General features: G+C 33.4%; 1 protein-coding gene across 4 annotated transcripts in view; it reads right to left on the bottom strand.

The window, feature by feature from the left end:
- Positions 1-1,933: 1,933 nt before the first annotated feature.
- The window catches only part of LOC117120824 (BLOC-1-related complex subunit 8-like), a 38,787-nt gene continuing 22,211 nt past the window's right edge, over positions 1,934-18,509 (bottom strand). For all 4 annotated transcript variants that reach the window (XM_033265906.1, XM_033265903.1, XM_033265905.1 and 1 more), the window contains 3 exons: positions 12,253-12,363; positions 10,198-10,262; positions 1,934-2,057 (listed from right to left, as the gene is read on the bottom strand). In XM_033265906.1, coding sequence (XP_033121797.1) covers positions 2,005-2,057; positions 10,198-10,262; positions 12,253-12,363 — 229 coding nt within the window. In that variant the 3' untranslated portion in view covers positions 1,934-2,004. The remainder of the gene's footprint in view (positions 2,058-10,197; positions 10,263-12,252; positions 12,364-18,509) is intronic.

Below are 18,509 nucleotides of genomic sequence, written 5' to 3'. Positions count from 1 at the left end.
TATATCAGAAACAATGCTACAAGAGCATCTCTTGTAGCATTGTTATTGGCCAATAACCACCTTTTATCAGAATTACTACAGAAAAACTGTTGTTGAACTAGTGCTTACATTACACCATCAAAAGGAAAGGCTTCTGTATGAAGTTTACACACATTCTGTCACAGGGTGTTGCTCTCTCCAGCTATAAAACTCAAAGAGCTCCTCTGTGCTCTTGGCCTTCTGTATCACTCTCATTGGTCCAGGTGTCCAGGTCTGGTTCTTGAACCGGTCATTCTATTTTCAGTTGGGCATTCATTTATTTTTAAATAATAATAATAATAATAATTATTATTATTATTCAGTAAATGCATCCTCCATTCTTGAGTTTAAATCTAATCTACAAACCTTATTTGAAACATATTTTACTTTATAATTCCTTGTTTTACACTTACCACACTTGGGGCAGAGCTGCTGCCTCAGTGGTGCATGGTAGCGCTACCTGATGGGCAGCCCAAAAGGTGGAACTACTGGAGCCCAGCATACCACCTTATGTGGAGTATCTGTATATACATCATGGCCACATAGAGAGAGAGAGGGACGCTCATCCAAGTACAGCTCAAGTAATGTAACTGGTTTTGTTTATTTTCTTATCTGTTTCCATAACTTCATTCATTTAATCGATTTCTTGTGGAGGAGCACCACATAATATAAGAGTATTGTTACACTGAAAATGCCATACGTTATCACTTCTGAAATAATAACACTAACAAACATATATTTTAAATTAATTTAATAGATATAGATACAGTATGCCACATGCTAATCTTATAATACAAAATATAATTCAGTATTGTATGATCCAAAGAAATATGAATTTTGAAAATTCCAAGGATGAAAAAATAATTTTGAAATTGAAAATTACAATTACTTCCAATTTCATATGCTTTGGGTATGTTTTCTTTGTATTTTGCATGCCCTTGGCATGATTTTTTTCTGCTCGTAGCAAATGTCTTCCGTCTCTGCTCTACAATAGACAAAATCAGCGGCCCCAAAATGAGTAGTGATTACATGATGTTTAGTTTGTTTAACATACAAATGCAATCAGTGTATAAAGTATAGGTTATTATGGTTTATAAACTATTCCCCAATGATATTACAAATAATATAAAGTAAGGAAACAGTGTGATTGTAAAGTGTTCTTATACTCATTCAAACAATTTCTGGGCTATATAAGGCTCAAGTAATTCCAATGAGCTGGACAGCAAGCCTAGAAATTAATATTACAATATCAGGGGTCCCAAGTTGGAAGGATCCACATCCGGCAGATATGTTTAAATGTGATTTCTTAACACATCTAAATATATTCTGCTGTGGATGGTGATACCCATTGGCACGGACATCCAGGAGACAACTGATAATACAGTGTTAACAATTGGTAAAAACACGCCAATACCGCGAATTTGCGGGAGATGAATTATTTTCTAGGAGATTATTTCTTGGTCGCGGGAGTGTCTGGGAGACTCCTGCGACTTCTGTGAGACTTGTGACCCCTGCAATATGCCCTACTTGTATTATCAAAATCTCTAGGTAAAAACATGCCAATACTGTGAATTTACGGGAGATGGGTTATTTTTCCGAGAGATTGTTGCTTGGTCACAGGAGTGTTGGAGGCCTTTCTGATTTCTGGGAGACTCCCGCGACTTCTGGGAGACTTGGGACCCCTGCAGTATGCTCTACTTGTATAATAAAAACCTCTTGCAGTGCCTAATCTGTCTGCAGACATATACTGTAAATAAAGATCTAGGCTCAATATTTGGTGCTCGTATATTAAAGATACACAATTTTTGGAACATCAGCACACTGTTCAGAGAATTTTCCCAAATTCAATTTCAAAGCAATTTACTAATGTTGCAACATTATTAAACATTAATGACGTGACTTTTACAGCTGAAACACTGCTAAAAAGCCACATGACTCCATTCACCGATTGTGTCCATTACAACTCCACACCTCATTGACCAATTATCAGTTAATATTTGTATCTGATGATCTTGGGTTGTCGTCATTGGAAGGGCGGCCTGAAACAAGAAAAACAAGTTGATTGATAATTACATTTTTGTTTTCAAACCTAATTCACCACCTGGTGTATAACTTTGCTTTACAAAATAATCCTCAATACCCTGTAGCCCTGAAAACTACCATTATCCTATTATTTTAAAGATTATTGGTTAGAAGATGAATGAAATGGGATTCCCAGAGTAAACCAGATTCAAGAGGAAAGGTTTTATATGGCTGAGGATTGTAAAAAAGTATAAACAAACAAAAACTGCAAACAAATTAACTTTGGTTGAAGCTGTAAATTAATATTATTAGTGGCAACAGGGCTTCATTCTTTTTGGACCGGGGAGTAATTTTCCCTTCGCCTCCTTCTTCTGCTGAATTGCTACAACTTCACACAGAGCCTGTGACAATTATAATCACATTGTCATTTATAAGTTTCCATGAGGGGTTCTACTGCATAAGCAAATAGTGTATGCTGCAGTGGATTGTTACAATTCTCGATAGCTCTCCTCAGACAGTCCATTTAAATACTGCCCCCATGCTGCGATCCTGTACACAACAGCTGTGATTTGTCAGGCAGACATCAACTCTCACAGAGGCTACTACTCAAAGGTTAACAGTTATCCAATTCAACACACTTTGCAAAATTGATCCCTATCACGCTGACCATGTGAAGCTTAATTGATTTGATTTGAAGAGGAGCACATGATAGACACATTATTTGCTATGTATTCAAACTTGATATGTGCAAAAATGAAATATTATTACTTACATTAAGCTCTATCCACACTATCAAATTTTCTTTAACAAAATTTGACATGCCCATATATGGTAATGCTATGCCTATATATGGTCATGGTATGATGTCATCATGCCTATATATGGGCATATCACACTTTTTTGTCATACAAAATTTGATAGTGTAGACAGAGCTTTATACTCTGAATGCACTACTCATTTTTTCTTTTTGTTAATTTCATTTTCATATTTGAATTTGTATTTTTTTTTTCTCTGTTCTTGATTTAAAATTTAATCAATTTCATGGGTATAGTTTAGTTTGTATACTATATTTGAGGCTTGGCATCCCGAAACTATCGTAATGTAGCTTAATCTTAAACTGAGTAATTAGCATAAAGGATGTGACAATATTGTATACTTTAGTACAGAGAAGTTGTAATGCTTTTACTCATAATTTTGGCAACAATAAGTCATTACCAGTAAATGACATATCATTGCAAAGCTTATAATATGGAGAATACAAATACAATATATTAAGTCAATTTTTTTGTTTTTGTCACTGATGCTGATTTTGGCAAGGCTAGCCCCATTTATTGTTAAAAACAACAACCACCACACAGGGCCAGCCCAAGTCTCCCTCAAGTGGCAAGGGTCTTTGGGAAATCGGTATAATCTCCCGCACTCTCACCAGAGTACTTTTTTGTTGTTTTGAGCATTAAATGTAGTGTCTATATAAAGTAGTGCTAACTGTATACAGTCAATAGCCACCATATGTGATCCACAATCACCAGTTACTGGCAGTACCAATACAACCAAGCAAAATCTTGCTACACACAAATTCACCTTATTAGCAAATTATGCTAGGCTATCACCAAGTGATATATTGTGTTGGTAATATAAGCACCATAGCTCCTAGTGTGTCCACACTCTGTAACAGTCCACACTGCCACCAGCAAGCAGTACAAGGTATTATTTACTGTACTTTACAGCACATTAGCTTTTAGGCCTAAAGTAAAATTATTCTAAATATTAATTAATAATTATTTTACAAAGAATTAAAAATGGAAAATAATACATGATAAAGATATATTGATAAAGAAAAAAAATGATATCAATAATATAACAAACTATGTTACAATAGGATATATGATAATTTATATCATGTTAATAGAAAGTAAGCAAACAAAAATGGAATTCTGTATAATGGTTTGTTCAAATACTGTACTACCAAAAATCAAGTGCATTAAAGATTGTTGGTTGCTGCCTTTTCATTTAAAAAAACAAAGAGTTACAAAGCCCAAAAAATCCAGAATTTAGTTTGGACAAGTGTCAACTTAATTATATTTCTAAATACAATTGAAACTGAATTCATTGAAAAAGGTTCATATATAGTTTAAAGCTTCAATTTGTGGCTCTCATCCAACATGGCTGTATTTTTGTGTAATTTTCACAATGTATAAAATGCTGTTCTAATCATGTATTTGTGTGTAATTCACTGAAATAAAAGTTGACACTTCATTGCTATGACATGTGGGATTTAAAAGAAAAAAAACCACTTTTAATAGAGATATCATGATTGACAGCATCAAATGCCTTCTTTAAATCACCCATGAAAGGCCAACATATTTCACTTTGTTTATACAACATCAAGTCAATCTCCAATTCTTTGAGTGCATCCAAAATTCCATACATTACAATTACCATTCTATATATCACATAAAACTGTTAATATTGATATTAGCTGATAATGACATGGATCATATCATCACTACATTTGTCCGGTGGACAAACTATGAATAAACTGAAGAAAGGAGGTGGTGGGGGGGGGGGAGAGAACGGCCTTGATGCCTCTGAAACACCATGTTGTATGAATGAAATTAGTTATAAAATGCTATTTGGTGATTACTGAATGATAGAACCAACTACCGTATTCCTGTTTCTGAGATCAATTTAGTTTCTTTGGCAGTAGGCAAATTAATTCATAGTTTTAAAGACAGATTATATTTTCCACCACCCTGTTTACTATTGTTTATTATTACCTGCTGACTTCTTAACTTGGTATTAAGCTCAGAGATTTTGGTTTAATACACCATAACAAATCTCACCATCATTACATTCCAATAGTATGTCGCAAACAATTAATTGTTGTCTTTTTAAATTCAGCACAGACTTAATTTGAAGTGCACAAACTTTACCACACTACATTCCTTCACTAAATCACAAATGATTCAATAGTTACGTAGTTCAGGTATCAATAGAAAATTACAAAAATATCTATCTTATTCAGCATTGTGAAATTTGGTCTAATTGTGTTTAGCAGCAAAAGTTATGGCTTTGCACTAGCAGTTTTTGTGTAGACACTTTACTATCATCTCTCCTGTAGGTTTAAGAATAAATCGGTTTGGGGGAATGATGGGATACCCTTCATTGTGTCATAAACTAAAGACAGAAATGAACAGTCTACCAAAAGTAAGCCTACAAAATATTATACTATGACTAGACCTGTCATAGAAAGAAATAAAAATTCAACAATAATAATAATAATAATGTTATTTCAAAACAGAAAATAATGTATCAACATAATAGTGTTTTTCACATAGCCATTTTTGCAAGGAGATACAAAGGAAATTAAGGAAAAAAAATCAAATTGAAATACATATACTGTACAAATAAAAATAAAATTATAAATTATAAAGACTAAAAAGTGATCTCATGACAATATACTGTAGAAAAGTTTAAAATTTTTTGTTTGTTATTTAAAAGTTTTTATAGGTATAGGGGCAGTTACAATCTGTATCTTGTACTACAGTTATTCATGTGAATTGCCAAGACAAACTGCATGGATGGGTTATGAGTTTAAAAGTAGCCCAAAAACCCACTATATCAAGCTAATTTTTTAAACATGCTAAGTATATCTCGATGAATAACGTATAGGGCACAGATTTAAAACCATTCAATATATAAAATAAGATAAGATAAGATAAGATAAGATACACTTTATTGCTCCAAGTCGGAAATTCAGTTCTCGCATTAAAATTCAGTAAAAAAATTAAAAGAATGATCCAATATAACTATAAAAATTACAATGTACAAAATATCAACCAACGGCCATTAAAACATTATAAGTCACAGAAGCATTATTATATGAACATCCTACTGTATTTCTTGGGGCTCTGGTATTCTATTGAAGTAGAGGTAGTTTTTAATTATATTATGCTGTTTGAAATGTTTATATAACATGCATTTTTTTTGTAAATGAGATCTTTTTATATTAAAAAAAATATATATTTTTAACTGTTGAACATGATCAACTAAATTTATGTCCAATGAGATTTACACATTTTACTACAAACATCCTTGAACTTACTCCTAGGTAATTCAAGAGTACAGTATATGTAAAAAAAAAAATAGGGAAAGTAATATTTATGTAATTAATTGGTGAGGCTTAACAATTCAAATGTGTTTAACTCAACATCAAACTAATTAATTATATTTTTAGATGAATTAACCTATCAATGACAATAATAATAATTTAGTGGATGGATCACTCTCAAAAATATTTGTTGAAATAAACATAAATAAACAACACAATAAATAATTGTTTTAATTATCAATTCAATATATATATTTGCAGTTGGCCAAAAGTTCACTGTACAGTTAGTACATAGGTGGACTTGAGGCTAAAACTGAACTTCCTTCCCCCTTCATGGCCTTACTGCCAACTGATTGAATCCTGTAATGGCAAACAGCTGAAGCCTACCATCTTGACCATCTGTGCTTATCACCCCTAGCAGAATCTGTCACCAAAGACCTTGCTGACCAACAACGATTTAATATCACGCTGTCTTGCATGCCGTATGCTCTCTCAAATCAATCCCTCGGCACATCTATTCTGCCCAATTTTTAATCAACATTGCTAGTTTACCGTGCTACAGAACTGCAAATCATTTTGTTGGGAACGCTTATAATGATTTAAAGTTTGGTCATTTTTTCCTGGGGGAATCATAATTTTAATATCTGTAGGGCAGTGGTCACTGAATCACCCTTTAGCTAACAAACCCTCCGGGAATTCCTGATTACCATTTTGTAAATGGATAACTTGCAGTGTTACAGACTTTTTGATGCATATATCACATTGGTTTGCATGATCGTACGCATCGCACTATATCAAGTTTGTTGTGTTAGTGTCTAGTTCAACAAAAAATAAATTAAAGATAGCTTATAAAAAGATCCCAAAAATAAATTAATTATTTGTTAATAAACAAAAACAACTTAATAAACATGAAAAATTAAGGTACTGTAAAATTAATTTATATAGCTTTCTATAAATATTAATCTTTTAAAAGGCTGGATTTTAAATAAATATGGATTAGTTGTGTTTCCTGTTTATTTCTTTTGTCTATTCGTACATTTTTTTCCGTCGAATGGGCAACAATATTTTAGATAATTTCCTTTCATGACTTTTGTTACTGCTGTGTTCAGGTTAAGACATGGGGCTATCCTTGATACTTCCCAACAGTAATGTTTTGCGACAAAGATATTTTTGGATTTTGTGAATGTTTTTCAGGTAATAATTGGCAATTCATTGTATCATATATTTGAGTATTTTGTCAAGGTCTGCAGCATAGGAGAGCTACACAATAGTGCAATGAACCTTTTGCAATTCACAAGGTAGTCTGACCTTTTATCTACATGTTTTTGAACTAGAAATTAAATTAAATGAACAAATATAAAGAAATGTTGTACCATGGCGTAACTGTCACCATAACGGTATATAAAAACATAAATTAATCAGTTATCACAATTGTAATACATAAACATAGATTATCAATTTTCTCCCGAATTCCTGTACATTTACTTTATAATTGAACATGACTGCTACACCAAACCAATATATATATATAAAACACTAAATGAGCACTGGGTGACGTCCCATCGACCAAAGCACTCTTTCAGATGCTGAACATACAATGGTGAACACCAGCATAGAATAGAATATTTATAGTAATAGCAAAGGTAATATAATTTTAAAAAAAAGTAAGTAACAGTATTAGGACTATTAATAGTATATGTTAATAGTATTATGGATATAGTTACAGTGATGGTGCTATTAGTAAATTTGGTAGTACATTAATTGTAATAGTAATGCAATAGCAAATAGTGACAGTAATTATAGTAACAATAGCAAGTAATATTAAGAGTAACAACAATGTCTACATAGGCAATATAAGACAACCACATGTCAGTCACAATAACACTTATAATGAAAACAAGATATCCAACTGGAAGCAAATTGTATCACTGTACATTTAATTTGGTTGTGCAAAGTCAAAGTACTAGAGTTACTCTGGACAGCCCAATCCATACCCAACAGATGTAACCACTAAAGAGAGGGTGAATCCCCATCAGGTATAATTCAACAGAAAGCTGAAACCCAGCTCGACTCATAAACATAGATCAACAATTGTCTCTCGAATTCTGCATACATTTACTTGATAATTGAACATGACTGCTACATCAAACCAATCACAGAGTCAGCTAAGAGAGTAGGAAGCACCTGGCCTAGGCTCTTCACACAAGAGGATGAATGACAAATTGGCAATGAACTTACAGACACATTGTATACCTTCAGAACAAGTAAGGCGGGATGGGATGACAGCCTGAGATGAAGTCAACTGACAGGGAATTTGCCATCAATCAAGCATCTCCCAAAGGCCCCGCTAGTCTCACCCGTAACACTAGTCTAAAACAGGTGCACAAGTCAGCCAAGCTGTACAAAGTCACAATACTTTTGGAAGAATAAACCAACATAAGCAGTTCACTAGTAACTGCCTGAAAATCATTTGAGGCAGAACGTCAGCTACATCTGTGTGAAATTGGAGTAAAAATATACCGACTTCTAAATTGGAGTGAAACAAAGAAATAAATTCCGTTCTTCCATATAATCACTTCTTCATCTCTGACAGAGGTGGTCCATTTATTTTTTTCAATATTAAGATAAATTGGAAGAAGACGTAAAATAACCCACAGCCCTGAGGGAGTACTGAAAATAACAACATAAAAAAACAGCCACAAATGCAACTTTAAAGCTCACTTTAAAGACATAATTTTGAAGACTCTCAACACTAACTTTAACCTTTGCAGTGAAGATCATCTGAAGTAATTCCTAAGTTCACCAATGTGAGTCCACAAAAGTGTGACCAATTTTGTGAAAACAATGTTGATATTATGTGCATAAAACCTTTAATTAATTACCATATAATTAGGTCTTTGTTCTCCCAACTCTCAACAAGTAAAAACTACAGATTTCTGAAACTTCATTAAGAAGGTTAGCACCCAATTTTCATCAAAATGTTTATAATTATGTTAATGATACCATCAGTTTTGAGCTAACAGACTTGGAACTAAAAATATATTTAAATTGTTTTAGATTGTAAGTTAAGCCATGTTTCCTTGAAATCGCTACACTATTGTTGCTGCGTTTTCAGCGCAATCGTTGTACTGCATAGCAGGCCCTGTCGCAATTGGGAAGGCTCCGTAATTCATCCGACAAATCAGCATCACCGAAAGCTGTCGGTCGTGATAGCATGTAGCAATTGTATAGAAACCAAGCTTTTTCATATACACAGAAACTAATTTGACAGTCAATGACTAGTTTAAAACAACTATGCACACTATGAAGTTTATAGTACAAATACATGTGATATATACCCATATATAGTAGGTAGGATATGACAACATCATGTCTATATATGGGTAAATATCATATATCTGTGGATGAAAACTTGATAGAGTGCACCAAGCTTCAGATAAAAGTAAGTGACAGCAGCAATGTGACCTGCTTTTTAACTAGAAAAACGTATACTTCATTGTCTGCAAAATATTCTAATTATCGTTGTTGATAACATGTCCTTGTATTGGTTAAAAAAATGCCAGCAAAACTGAATTTCAATATTAAATGATTTTAAACAACATGTCCTGTTCATGTTTCCTGTCTGCTATCATAAATACCGCTTATTTGATCACATGACTGGTTTTGACATTGAAGATGTTGGAATGCTGTATTGAATGTCAAATTGATGCAGCCAGAAGAGATAAGAAACTGTAATTCATACATCATTCTTATAGATATACTTTCAGATGAGTCATCAACTATGTGGCTACACAAATAATGAAAAAAAAATTCAACATATTAAATAAACAAATACACCAACTTTATCAACAGTAAGTATAATGGTATGGTATGGGCATTGGCTGTAGTGCTGGTGTTGGCAATGGTGTTGGTAGGCAAACAGATGCAAGGCAAGGGTACTGGTATAGTAGGCAGGCATATGGTATTGTTATTTTAGGCAAGACATGGTATTGGTATTGACAAGGGCAAGCTATGATATTAGTAGACACTCAGATTGTATACATTACCTGACAAAAGTTGTCTTTGTGGACTGGTACCTGAACTTGGCTTTTTTTCTGTCTTTGATTGTTCTCTAACAAAAAAAAAAGATTTTTAAAACATATTACAATAAAAAAAAATTTTCAGGAAGTGCTGTTTTTATCAATAATTATAAGGAAAATTCTTATCATATTTAAGTGTCACTATGATCTTTGATGGTATGTCATCATTTTCGGTGTGCCCTACATTAAAATACATAAGAATTATAATTAAAATTATTATATCAATAATTAACAAAAATATTATTCAATAATAGTAATAATAACCATAATTATTTTTTTGGGGCAACAAGTTTCATTACTGTGATTATTATTTTTAAATATTTGAATCTTATCATGTTGGTTTTATCCAATTTGTCTAAAAAAAAAGTATAAATCTTTTTTAAATTATAAATCTTTTTTTAAATGGCTTATAAAAGGAAATGTATTTGAATTAGCTTCTTATTAAACTGCATTTATTTACTTGTGGAAAATACATTCTAAAGGCATATATTGTTACATATGTACAATGTTTTGAATAAATTACCTTTGTGGTTGAAAAAAAATATGTTGGTTTTCCTTAATTAGGATAAATTTCAGAATGTTACATTTGTCTGCCTATCCTAATGTTTTTATATGTATATGTTGTATTTGTTTGAAATGAAATAAATAATACCCAAATATTTATATAGTGCCAATTTCATTCAACGAATGATCAAAGGCGGTGAGCTTTATTACCCCTGGTCACTATATAACATACAATGGCAAACCAGCACAAAGTATAACCATCTCTGCTCCCTGGGGTGTATACCTAGTCGAGTGCTACTTATTTAGCGCACAAAACTAGTACATTCTATGCCACAACATCCTACCAGGTAGGCCTACCCATTTATACTCCTGGGTAGAAAGAGAGACAAACATAGATAAAGTGCTATAAACTTTGATCATAATTGATGATACAGTAGTACTACTAATATTTCAGCAATTATGAAGTATAATCAATGTCGGAAGTAAAGAGGGCACAATCCCATTTCTAAATACGTCACTCCCCTAGTTAAAAAGTACGCCTGCGTTTGGTTGTCTCATGAAAGTGCACCTCCGCACAAGATATTAAGACGCATTCATTGCTAAAAATAATAACACTAATCTTACCACAATGAAGGAATTGTATCTTGTAGAACACAGATAAACAAAGAATGAATTGTGCTGTGCACAAAATAATGGGTAACTAAAATTGACAACCAAATGCAGCAGGCATCCTAGCCAGTTTCTATATTTTAATTTCAATACTTCTTTAAATTTTCTTCAAGGTAGATTGAAAGTTGTTTTTTCCGCTTCATAAAATGTATATGTCTTTCCATATATTATATTATTTGTTAGTAAATTATTCGGGAAGCTAATAATTCTTACCATGCATTTTAACTCATCTCTCAACCTTGGCCCTTCTGCTAATAATGGCCAATCCTTGCCACTCTCTTAATGACATGTTAGCCCACACTTTTCAATTATCAATTTTGTAATTTGATCAACATCATTATCATTATTTGTTTTTATTAAATTGTTAGGCACAGGGGCCAAGGATATACAAATAGCAAACTTAATCACTGTGAAGTGGCAATATCTTTCACAAGACAAACATACACACAATATGTTCTACATACACTATGGGGGTTTGAAAGTGCAGTTGTTTGTGGTAGTGAGAAGCCATCATGACTTGACATGATTTGAACTGCAACCCTCGGATTTGCAGGCATTTTTACCACCTACCAAGCTACAGTTCCACTCAGATTTATTATTTAGCATTGGCTGTTGTGATTATTGTCACAAAACCTTTTTTTTATAACTTTTAATCGTCTGTAATGTACCAAGAGTAGTGTACAATCTAATTACGTTTACATTGAATAATGCTTTAACGTCATTGAACATTGTTTCTGCCGTGGATATTAATGCTATACAGATACTTCAGTGATTGATTGATTGATTGATATAATTGCTCCTTTGAAACAGAAAAAAATTTAAAACATATAAATAATGGTGATAATTTACCTAAGTGCAGCCGATCGTTCATCAAGTTGTTGTTTATGATGAATTGATGATCTCAAGAGGGCCTCAATATTGCTAAATGGCTTCTGGCTTCCATGCATAGCTTCTACGGCACTGAAGATAAACAAATAAAAAAAAAATCCATGATCATTATCATTAATATCATTAGTTATTCAGGGTTCATGTACCCAGTGAAAACAGAAATTCCTTGAATTTTCATTGAGTGAATTTAATATTGTAGCTCCAAGGTGACTTGTCTGGAAATATTCCACCCTGGTTCTAGAAACTTGCAAGTGACCCTGAGTCACCGCAGAACTAGTACATTGCCGGATGGCGTTGAGCCGGACTGACAAAATCATCTGAACTCAGTACTATCCATGCTTTAAAAGCAAGACCGCCCAACTTGTATCTCACCACTTTCGGAAACACAGATGGAAACAGTGGATAAATTGGTAACAAAAGTTATAACAATAGGATAGAATTTTTCTATTCATCAATAAAATTATATATTTTAGTTTCCAAAATTATGAGAAAAAAAAATTAATATTTAATAACTCCTTTCCTCTAATGATTGTTCAAAAGATATAAAGTTTTGTAATAAAAAAAAAAATGGGAAAAAATTCTTGGCCTATATTCTTTAATATTACCATATCATTTATCATCATTATACCATAATTATCAGTATCTTTCAACTCAATCTTATTCATTTTCACCACCACCTTCAAGCTTCTCAACAGATTGAGAAGAGTTCTCTGTTGATATTTCTCATCTGTCCTCAGGACATATCATTCAATCATCACATAAACGCAATGTTTCAAAGATTCAAAGAACAGAATGGAACAACTGTTCCGCATTTAGAATCGCAAACTTGCATTCATTTTATATCAGTCTTCATTTTTCAACATATGGAACAAGTTTTCCAGCGGTAAGATTCTCTAACATTAACTAGTACATCTCGATCATTAGCGTTAAATGCACAAAGATCGATTGTTAAGAAAAGACATTCAGAGTTTCAAACCGAACAGGGGGCTGATCGAAACTGACGACTGTTAGATCGTTTTCGCGATGCCCGATTTAATTTTAAAGAGTTGTGGGTTAGCGTGCTGCAAGTAATCAACGAAAAATAAATGTTTTCGGCACGCACAATTTCCCTAAGGAATACCTTTGAATTTCATCTACCTTGAACTTAAATTTGATTTAAGGAAAGAGTAATGAGTGTTTTTTACATCAAACAAAAAATTGTAAAAAAATAACAAGGGAAAGTTTAGGATTGCATAGGAAATTTCTAAGTTAGTATTTCTTGAAATAGAAGTTTAAGATTATCAATATCAAGTAAAACAAACAAACAAGAATGAAGTAATGTTATGAACGAGATCAAAAATGGTATGAGATGTGGTGTAAGCTATACAGATGAGTGTTTCAAACAAATTGTTTTAGAAAAGATAATTTTATGCGGCAATCAAGTGTACATGTTTTAGTGGCAGATTCAGGAATTTGAAATAGAGAGTGCTCAGGAAAGACTTTCACAAATGGAGCGTCTATACCACCTCGGCCCCACCATGGGGCCGAGGTAAACTGTCAATTTATGATTATGGTACCTAGTTGGCCGGAAATGGCACTTACAGATTTAAAAATTGAATATAATTTTCGTTTTTACTTCATTTAAAAAAAAAATTCTGAACAATTAAGGAGGAAGGGGGGGGGGGCAGAATGGCACTGTGCAAGTTAATGGTGGAAAAAATTAGTACATTAACTAGTAAATTTCGATCATTAGTGTTTCAATCCGAGCAGGGGTCTGATCGAAATTGACGACTGTTAGATCGTTTTGCGATGCCCGATTTAATTTTAAAGAGTTGTGGATTAGCGTGCTGCACGCGATCCACAAAAAAATTATGTTTTCAAAACGCACCATCTCCCTAAGGAATACCTACGAATGTCTTCCACCTTGAACTTAAATTTTTATTTAAATAAAGAGTAATGAGCGTTTTTCACATCAAACAAAAAATTGTAAAAAAAGAACGAGGGAAAGTTTAGGATTGAATAGAAAAGTAAAGTTAGTATTTATTGAAATAAAGGATTAAGATTATATTATCAAGTATATTAAAACATAAACAAGCAAGAAGGAAGTAATGTTATGAACGAGATCAAGAATGATATGAGAAGTGATGAGTGTTTCAAAGCAAATTGTTTTAGAAAAGATAATTTTGTATGGCAATCAAGTGGTTTGATATACGTTTCAGTGGCAGATCCCAGAATTTGAAATAGAGAGGGCCCAGGAAGGGACTTTTACAGATGGAGGGTCTATACCACCTCAGCCCCACCATGGTTGGGGCTAAGTTAAGTAAATTTATGACTATAGCACCTAGATGGCCGGAAATGGCACTCTCAGATTTAAGATTTGAATATAATTTTCGTTTTTTCTCCATTTTTTTTTTTTTTATTTTGAAAAATTTAGGTGGGGGTGGGTTGGGCAGACCGGAATGGCGCTGTGTATGTTAATGGTGGGAAAATTTAATGTTAGAGCAGTTTCTAAAATCAAGCCAAAAAAATAAAAAGAACAATGATAATGCGTGTAAGGAGTGAATTCCACAGTGTTGGAGCTGCAGTGTTATTTGTATAACGATACATGACATGACAATGAATGTTGTCACCGAATCCTTTGTTGTTAGCATTTTCATAACTCTGTTCATTACCATGGTGAATCTTAATATGAATAAGTTATCAGATCTATAGCTTTATCCAGACTTATCTGATAAACAAAAAACTGTTGTATGCCCATATATAGTCATGAGTCCTTATAATGGTCATGGTGTGATGTCATCATGACCATATTTAGGCATGTCACATGATTTGTCAAAATACAATTTTGATTGTCTGAAAAGGACTTATGATCAGTGTGAATCAGGTGTGATTAGACGAAGTAGGGAGATATTTTCAATAGACCTGCTTCTGAACTTGTATGACATACCGACATCTGACAGATCAACAAGACTTATCTGATTTATAGTAATACAATTTGAGAACCGTTCAGAGTTGTTTTAAAGTCTGTGAATTTTGAAGACAATCTTAAGTATACTGTTGTGTGCACAAATCAATATTTTTCACTTTACATTATGGGTAAGATTTAACAAGATGCTATAAGATGGTACAGAGCAAGAGGAGATTTGAGGTACAGAATCAGTCCCCATTTTGAGTTCTTATTATTATAACATGCTGATTATTGTATGAGAAAAGGGATCAAATTTTATATTCTGTACATGCAGTTGAACAATTGGGCGTATAGTATTATTTGGTAATTTCACAATGTTAGTGTGAGAATGTATATATATATATATATATATATATATACATTGTAACCCTGAAGAGGGGAGCAGGCGCTCCCGAACATTTGGTTTTTTAAAATAAAATATATGCTTTTAAGGTGTTTTGTGATGGCTTATCACATACCTGTCTCTTATACACATCTAGATGTGTATAAGAGACAGGAAAAGGATTTCATGTACCATTTAACTATTGATTGATTGATTTAGTGTTTAAATTTATTTCGTGATTATCCCATGTGATGGGAGAGGAGATTAAACATGGAGTGATTAAAAGTTGAAATAGGATTATAGTTTAAATTGCATTCCATATGGTGATTATCATATTGAACGGGACAGGCGCCATGATAATTAAATATGTATGAATATATTCCGGAGTTCACATCAATACATTATCATTATAAATTCTTGTAACAGAAAAAAAATAGCAAAGCCACATGGTGGCCTGGGGGAACTCGAAGAGTAAACTAAATTGTTTTGAAGGGAAAGGTTAAAGACCCACTATTATATTCTACACACATCCTGTATACAATCTATGTATCCCCTAGATTTGTTTAAAATAGTACCTAAAAAAAACGAATAATGCCATTTTCTGAACATTATAAATTTTTTTTAATAAATGAAAGAAGACACTTGACTTATATTCACCCGAAAAGAGGTCATGATCTGATCACATTTGACACGTTCACCCGGTTCTGCGACGCCAAACCCATACTTTTCCACCAAAGTGTTATTTCCGCACACCACGCAGCCAATAGGATCATTGATTTTCAGCACAAAGCGTTTACCCATGGGAGGTACCTAAATTTATAGAGCCTTGAACTCCACCCAGAACTACATTTTACAACAAAAATTATATTGCTTTTAAATTACATGTACCAATAGGGGGTAACCCAATGGGTGCGAAAACCATCGGGACAATTTAGTGGGGGGGGGGGAAAGAAATTAAACGAAACCAGTTGTAAAAGTGCATTCGAGGGCAGACAGCCTGTCTGATAAGTGTCAATTTGATGTAACACCTAGAAAAAGTAAATCAAAATTCACAAGAAAGGTAATAAGCTGGAAAAGTAGCCAGCAATTACAATGTATCCATGAGAAGTAAGAGATTTATGATTCACAGTAAATGTGTTGAATTCACATTCAATGTCAAAGCAATCAAATAATGTATTTGAATTTGTTAAGTCAAAATACAGATCTGGAATAAAAAGTACGTGTGATGTTATTGGCAGCCATCAGCGAGCGCGGCAAGCTCTCCAAATTATGAAGAATGCGAGAAATTATGAGCTGTGGTTTTTCTATTCTATGGAACTCCGACATTAATCTTATTGGCCGGTACAACAGGGGTAATGAATACTGTCCCCATTTCTTCAATTAAAAATAGTTTAGGCTAGTCAGAACATGAACCTGATGTATTGCAGGGGGTCTATAAATTCTCTCCTAATATGCTCAAGGCTGTGGGAGGCAAGCGTTATACCAGAAGGTGTTTTCCCCAGCGACATTTTAGGGGTGTTTGGGTGCTACTTATACACCCCTTGGCTTTAAAGAATATAAATAATATCATGAAATAATGTATTCAGAAGGCAAATTTTATTGAGCATTCACTTTATTTCTGAGGGCAAGAACCCAATATAAATCCTAGATATGTCATTTCAACCTGATTTCATCTTTCAAAGAATTTTAGGCTAGTAAATTCACAAACTGGGAAATGCTTTTTAAAAATACATCAATGGTTTAAGGACTTGAAAAAACAGTTTGTTTTTTTAAAGAGATACTTTGTATACATCTTACAAAATTTGACACAAATAATATCTGATACTTTTCGGAAATTCTGATGATGCCTAGCAAGTTGCCAGAACTGATTCCCATAAGAGGAAAATAGAAGTAATGAATACAGGCATCTGTCTCCAGTTCACAACTTTCAAAATCAGATCTTTCATTGACATGCACTGATGGAAAACAGGCATAACATTTGCGTAGGGCCACACTAATTTTGCTTCAACGCTCACAGGTCCGAGTATAAGATGTCCCTCTTTCCTGCACACTCCATCCAGAGATTTCTAAAGGTTGATGCAGAGCCTAGCTACAACAATAAGAATGTATCAATGCTATTAGGTGGAGAAGAATAATTCAAAAACACAAGGGTAAACAATGGAAAAGTGCTGTCATTTCAGGTTTGAATGAATTAATTTACAATTTCTGAGAGTTAAATTAAGAACTTTCAGAAAGACATACTGTACACTTGCAATATATAAGCATTTCATTTGTGGTTTGTTCAGTGGACTAGCGTCCCACCCAGGGGAAGTATCACACTCTCATCAGTTTAACACTACTGAAACTGTGGAGCTCCAGCCCTACAGTATGAGCCCCGAGGCTTGGCAAAGATTTACTTAATTTGAGGGTGGGGATAAGCTCTCCCACCACAGGGGTCTGTCAATTTCTGATAGAGACGAATAAGGTTTAGAAGTGAAGCCTTGGTGGGGCCCAAGTGGCCGAGTTCCTGGTATTTAGAAAATTTTGGCCCATTTTAAGCTGTTTTGTGATGGCTTATCACATACTATAGCCAAAAATTGTTTTGGTCAAACAAGTCGTGGTCTAACGGAGAGGGACTTGGTTTGTCAGACAGTGGCTTAAAGAACCGGAATTCCAGCTGGTGTAAAGCCACGTCTGCTTTCAACTTCTGTTTATATCCTATAGTACACTTGCAATAGACAAGGCAATCATACAGTTCATTGATAAAACTCCAAACAGTACACTGTTTAACTATCCAAAACTTTCAGAAATCTATAAATTTTAAGTAATGTATGATGAGCTAAAAACGAAAGTCTTCTTTGTTCTTTTTTAAATTTAATTAGCCTGATATTCTAGTCTTAATTAGAAGGAGTGAATTTATGATCTTCTATCAATTGCATAACTTTAATCATTTTAATCTTTATTATCCAT

Source organism: Anneissia japonica, unplaced genomic scaffold (genome assembly GCF_011630105.1).
Source record: "Anneissia japonica isolate Jap-2015-1 unplaced genomic scaffold, ASM1163010v1 scaffold287965_len1858130_cov191, whole genome shotgun sequence".
In the NCBI taxonomy this organism is placed as follows: domain Eukaryota; kingdom Metazoa; phylum Echinodermata; class Crinoidea; order Comatulida; family Comatulidae; genus Anneissia; species Anneissia japonica.
Note: the sequence above shows the minus strand (reverse complement) of the source record. Positions and strands in the feature narration are given on the sequence as shown.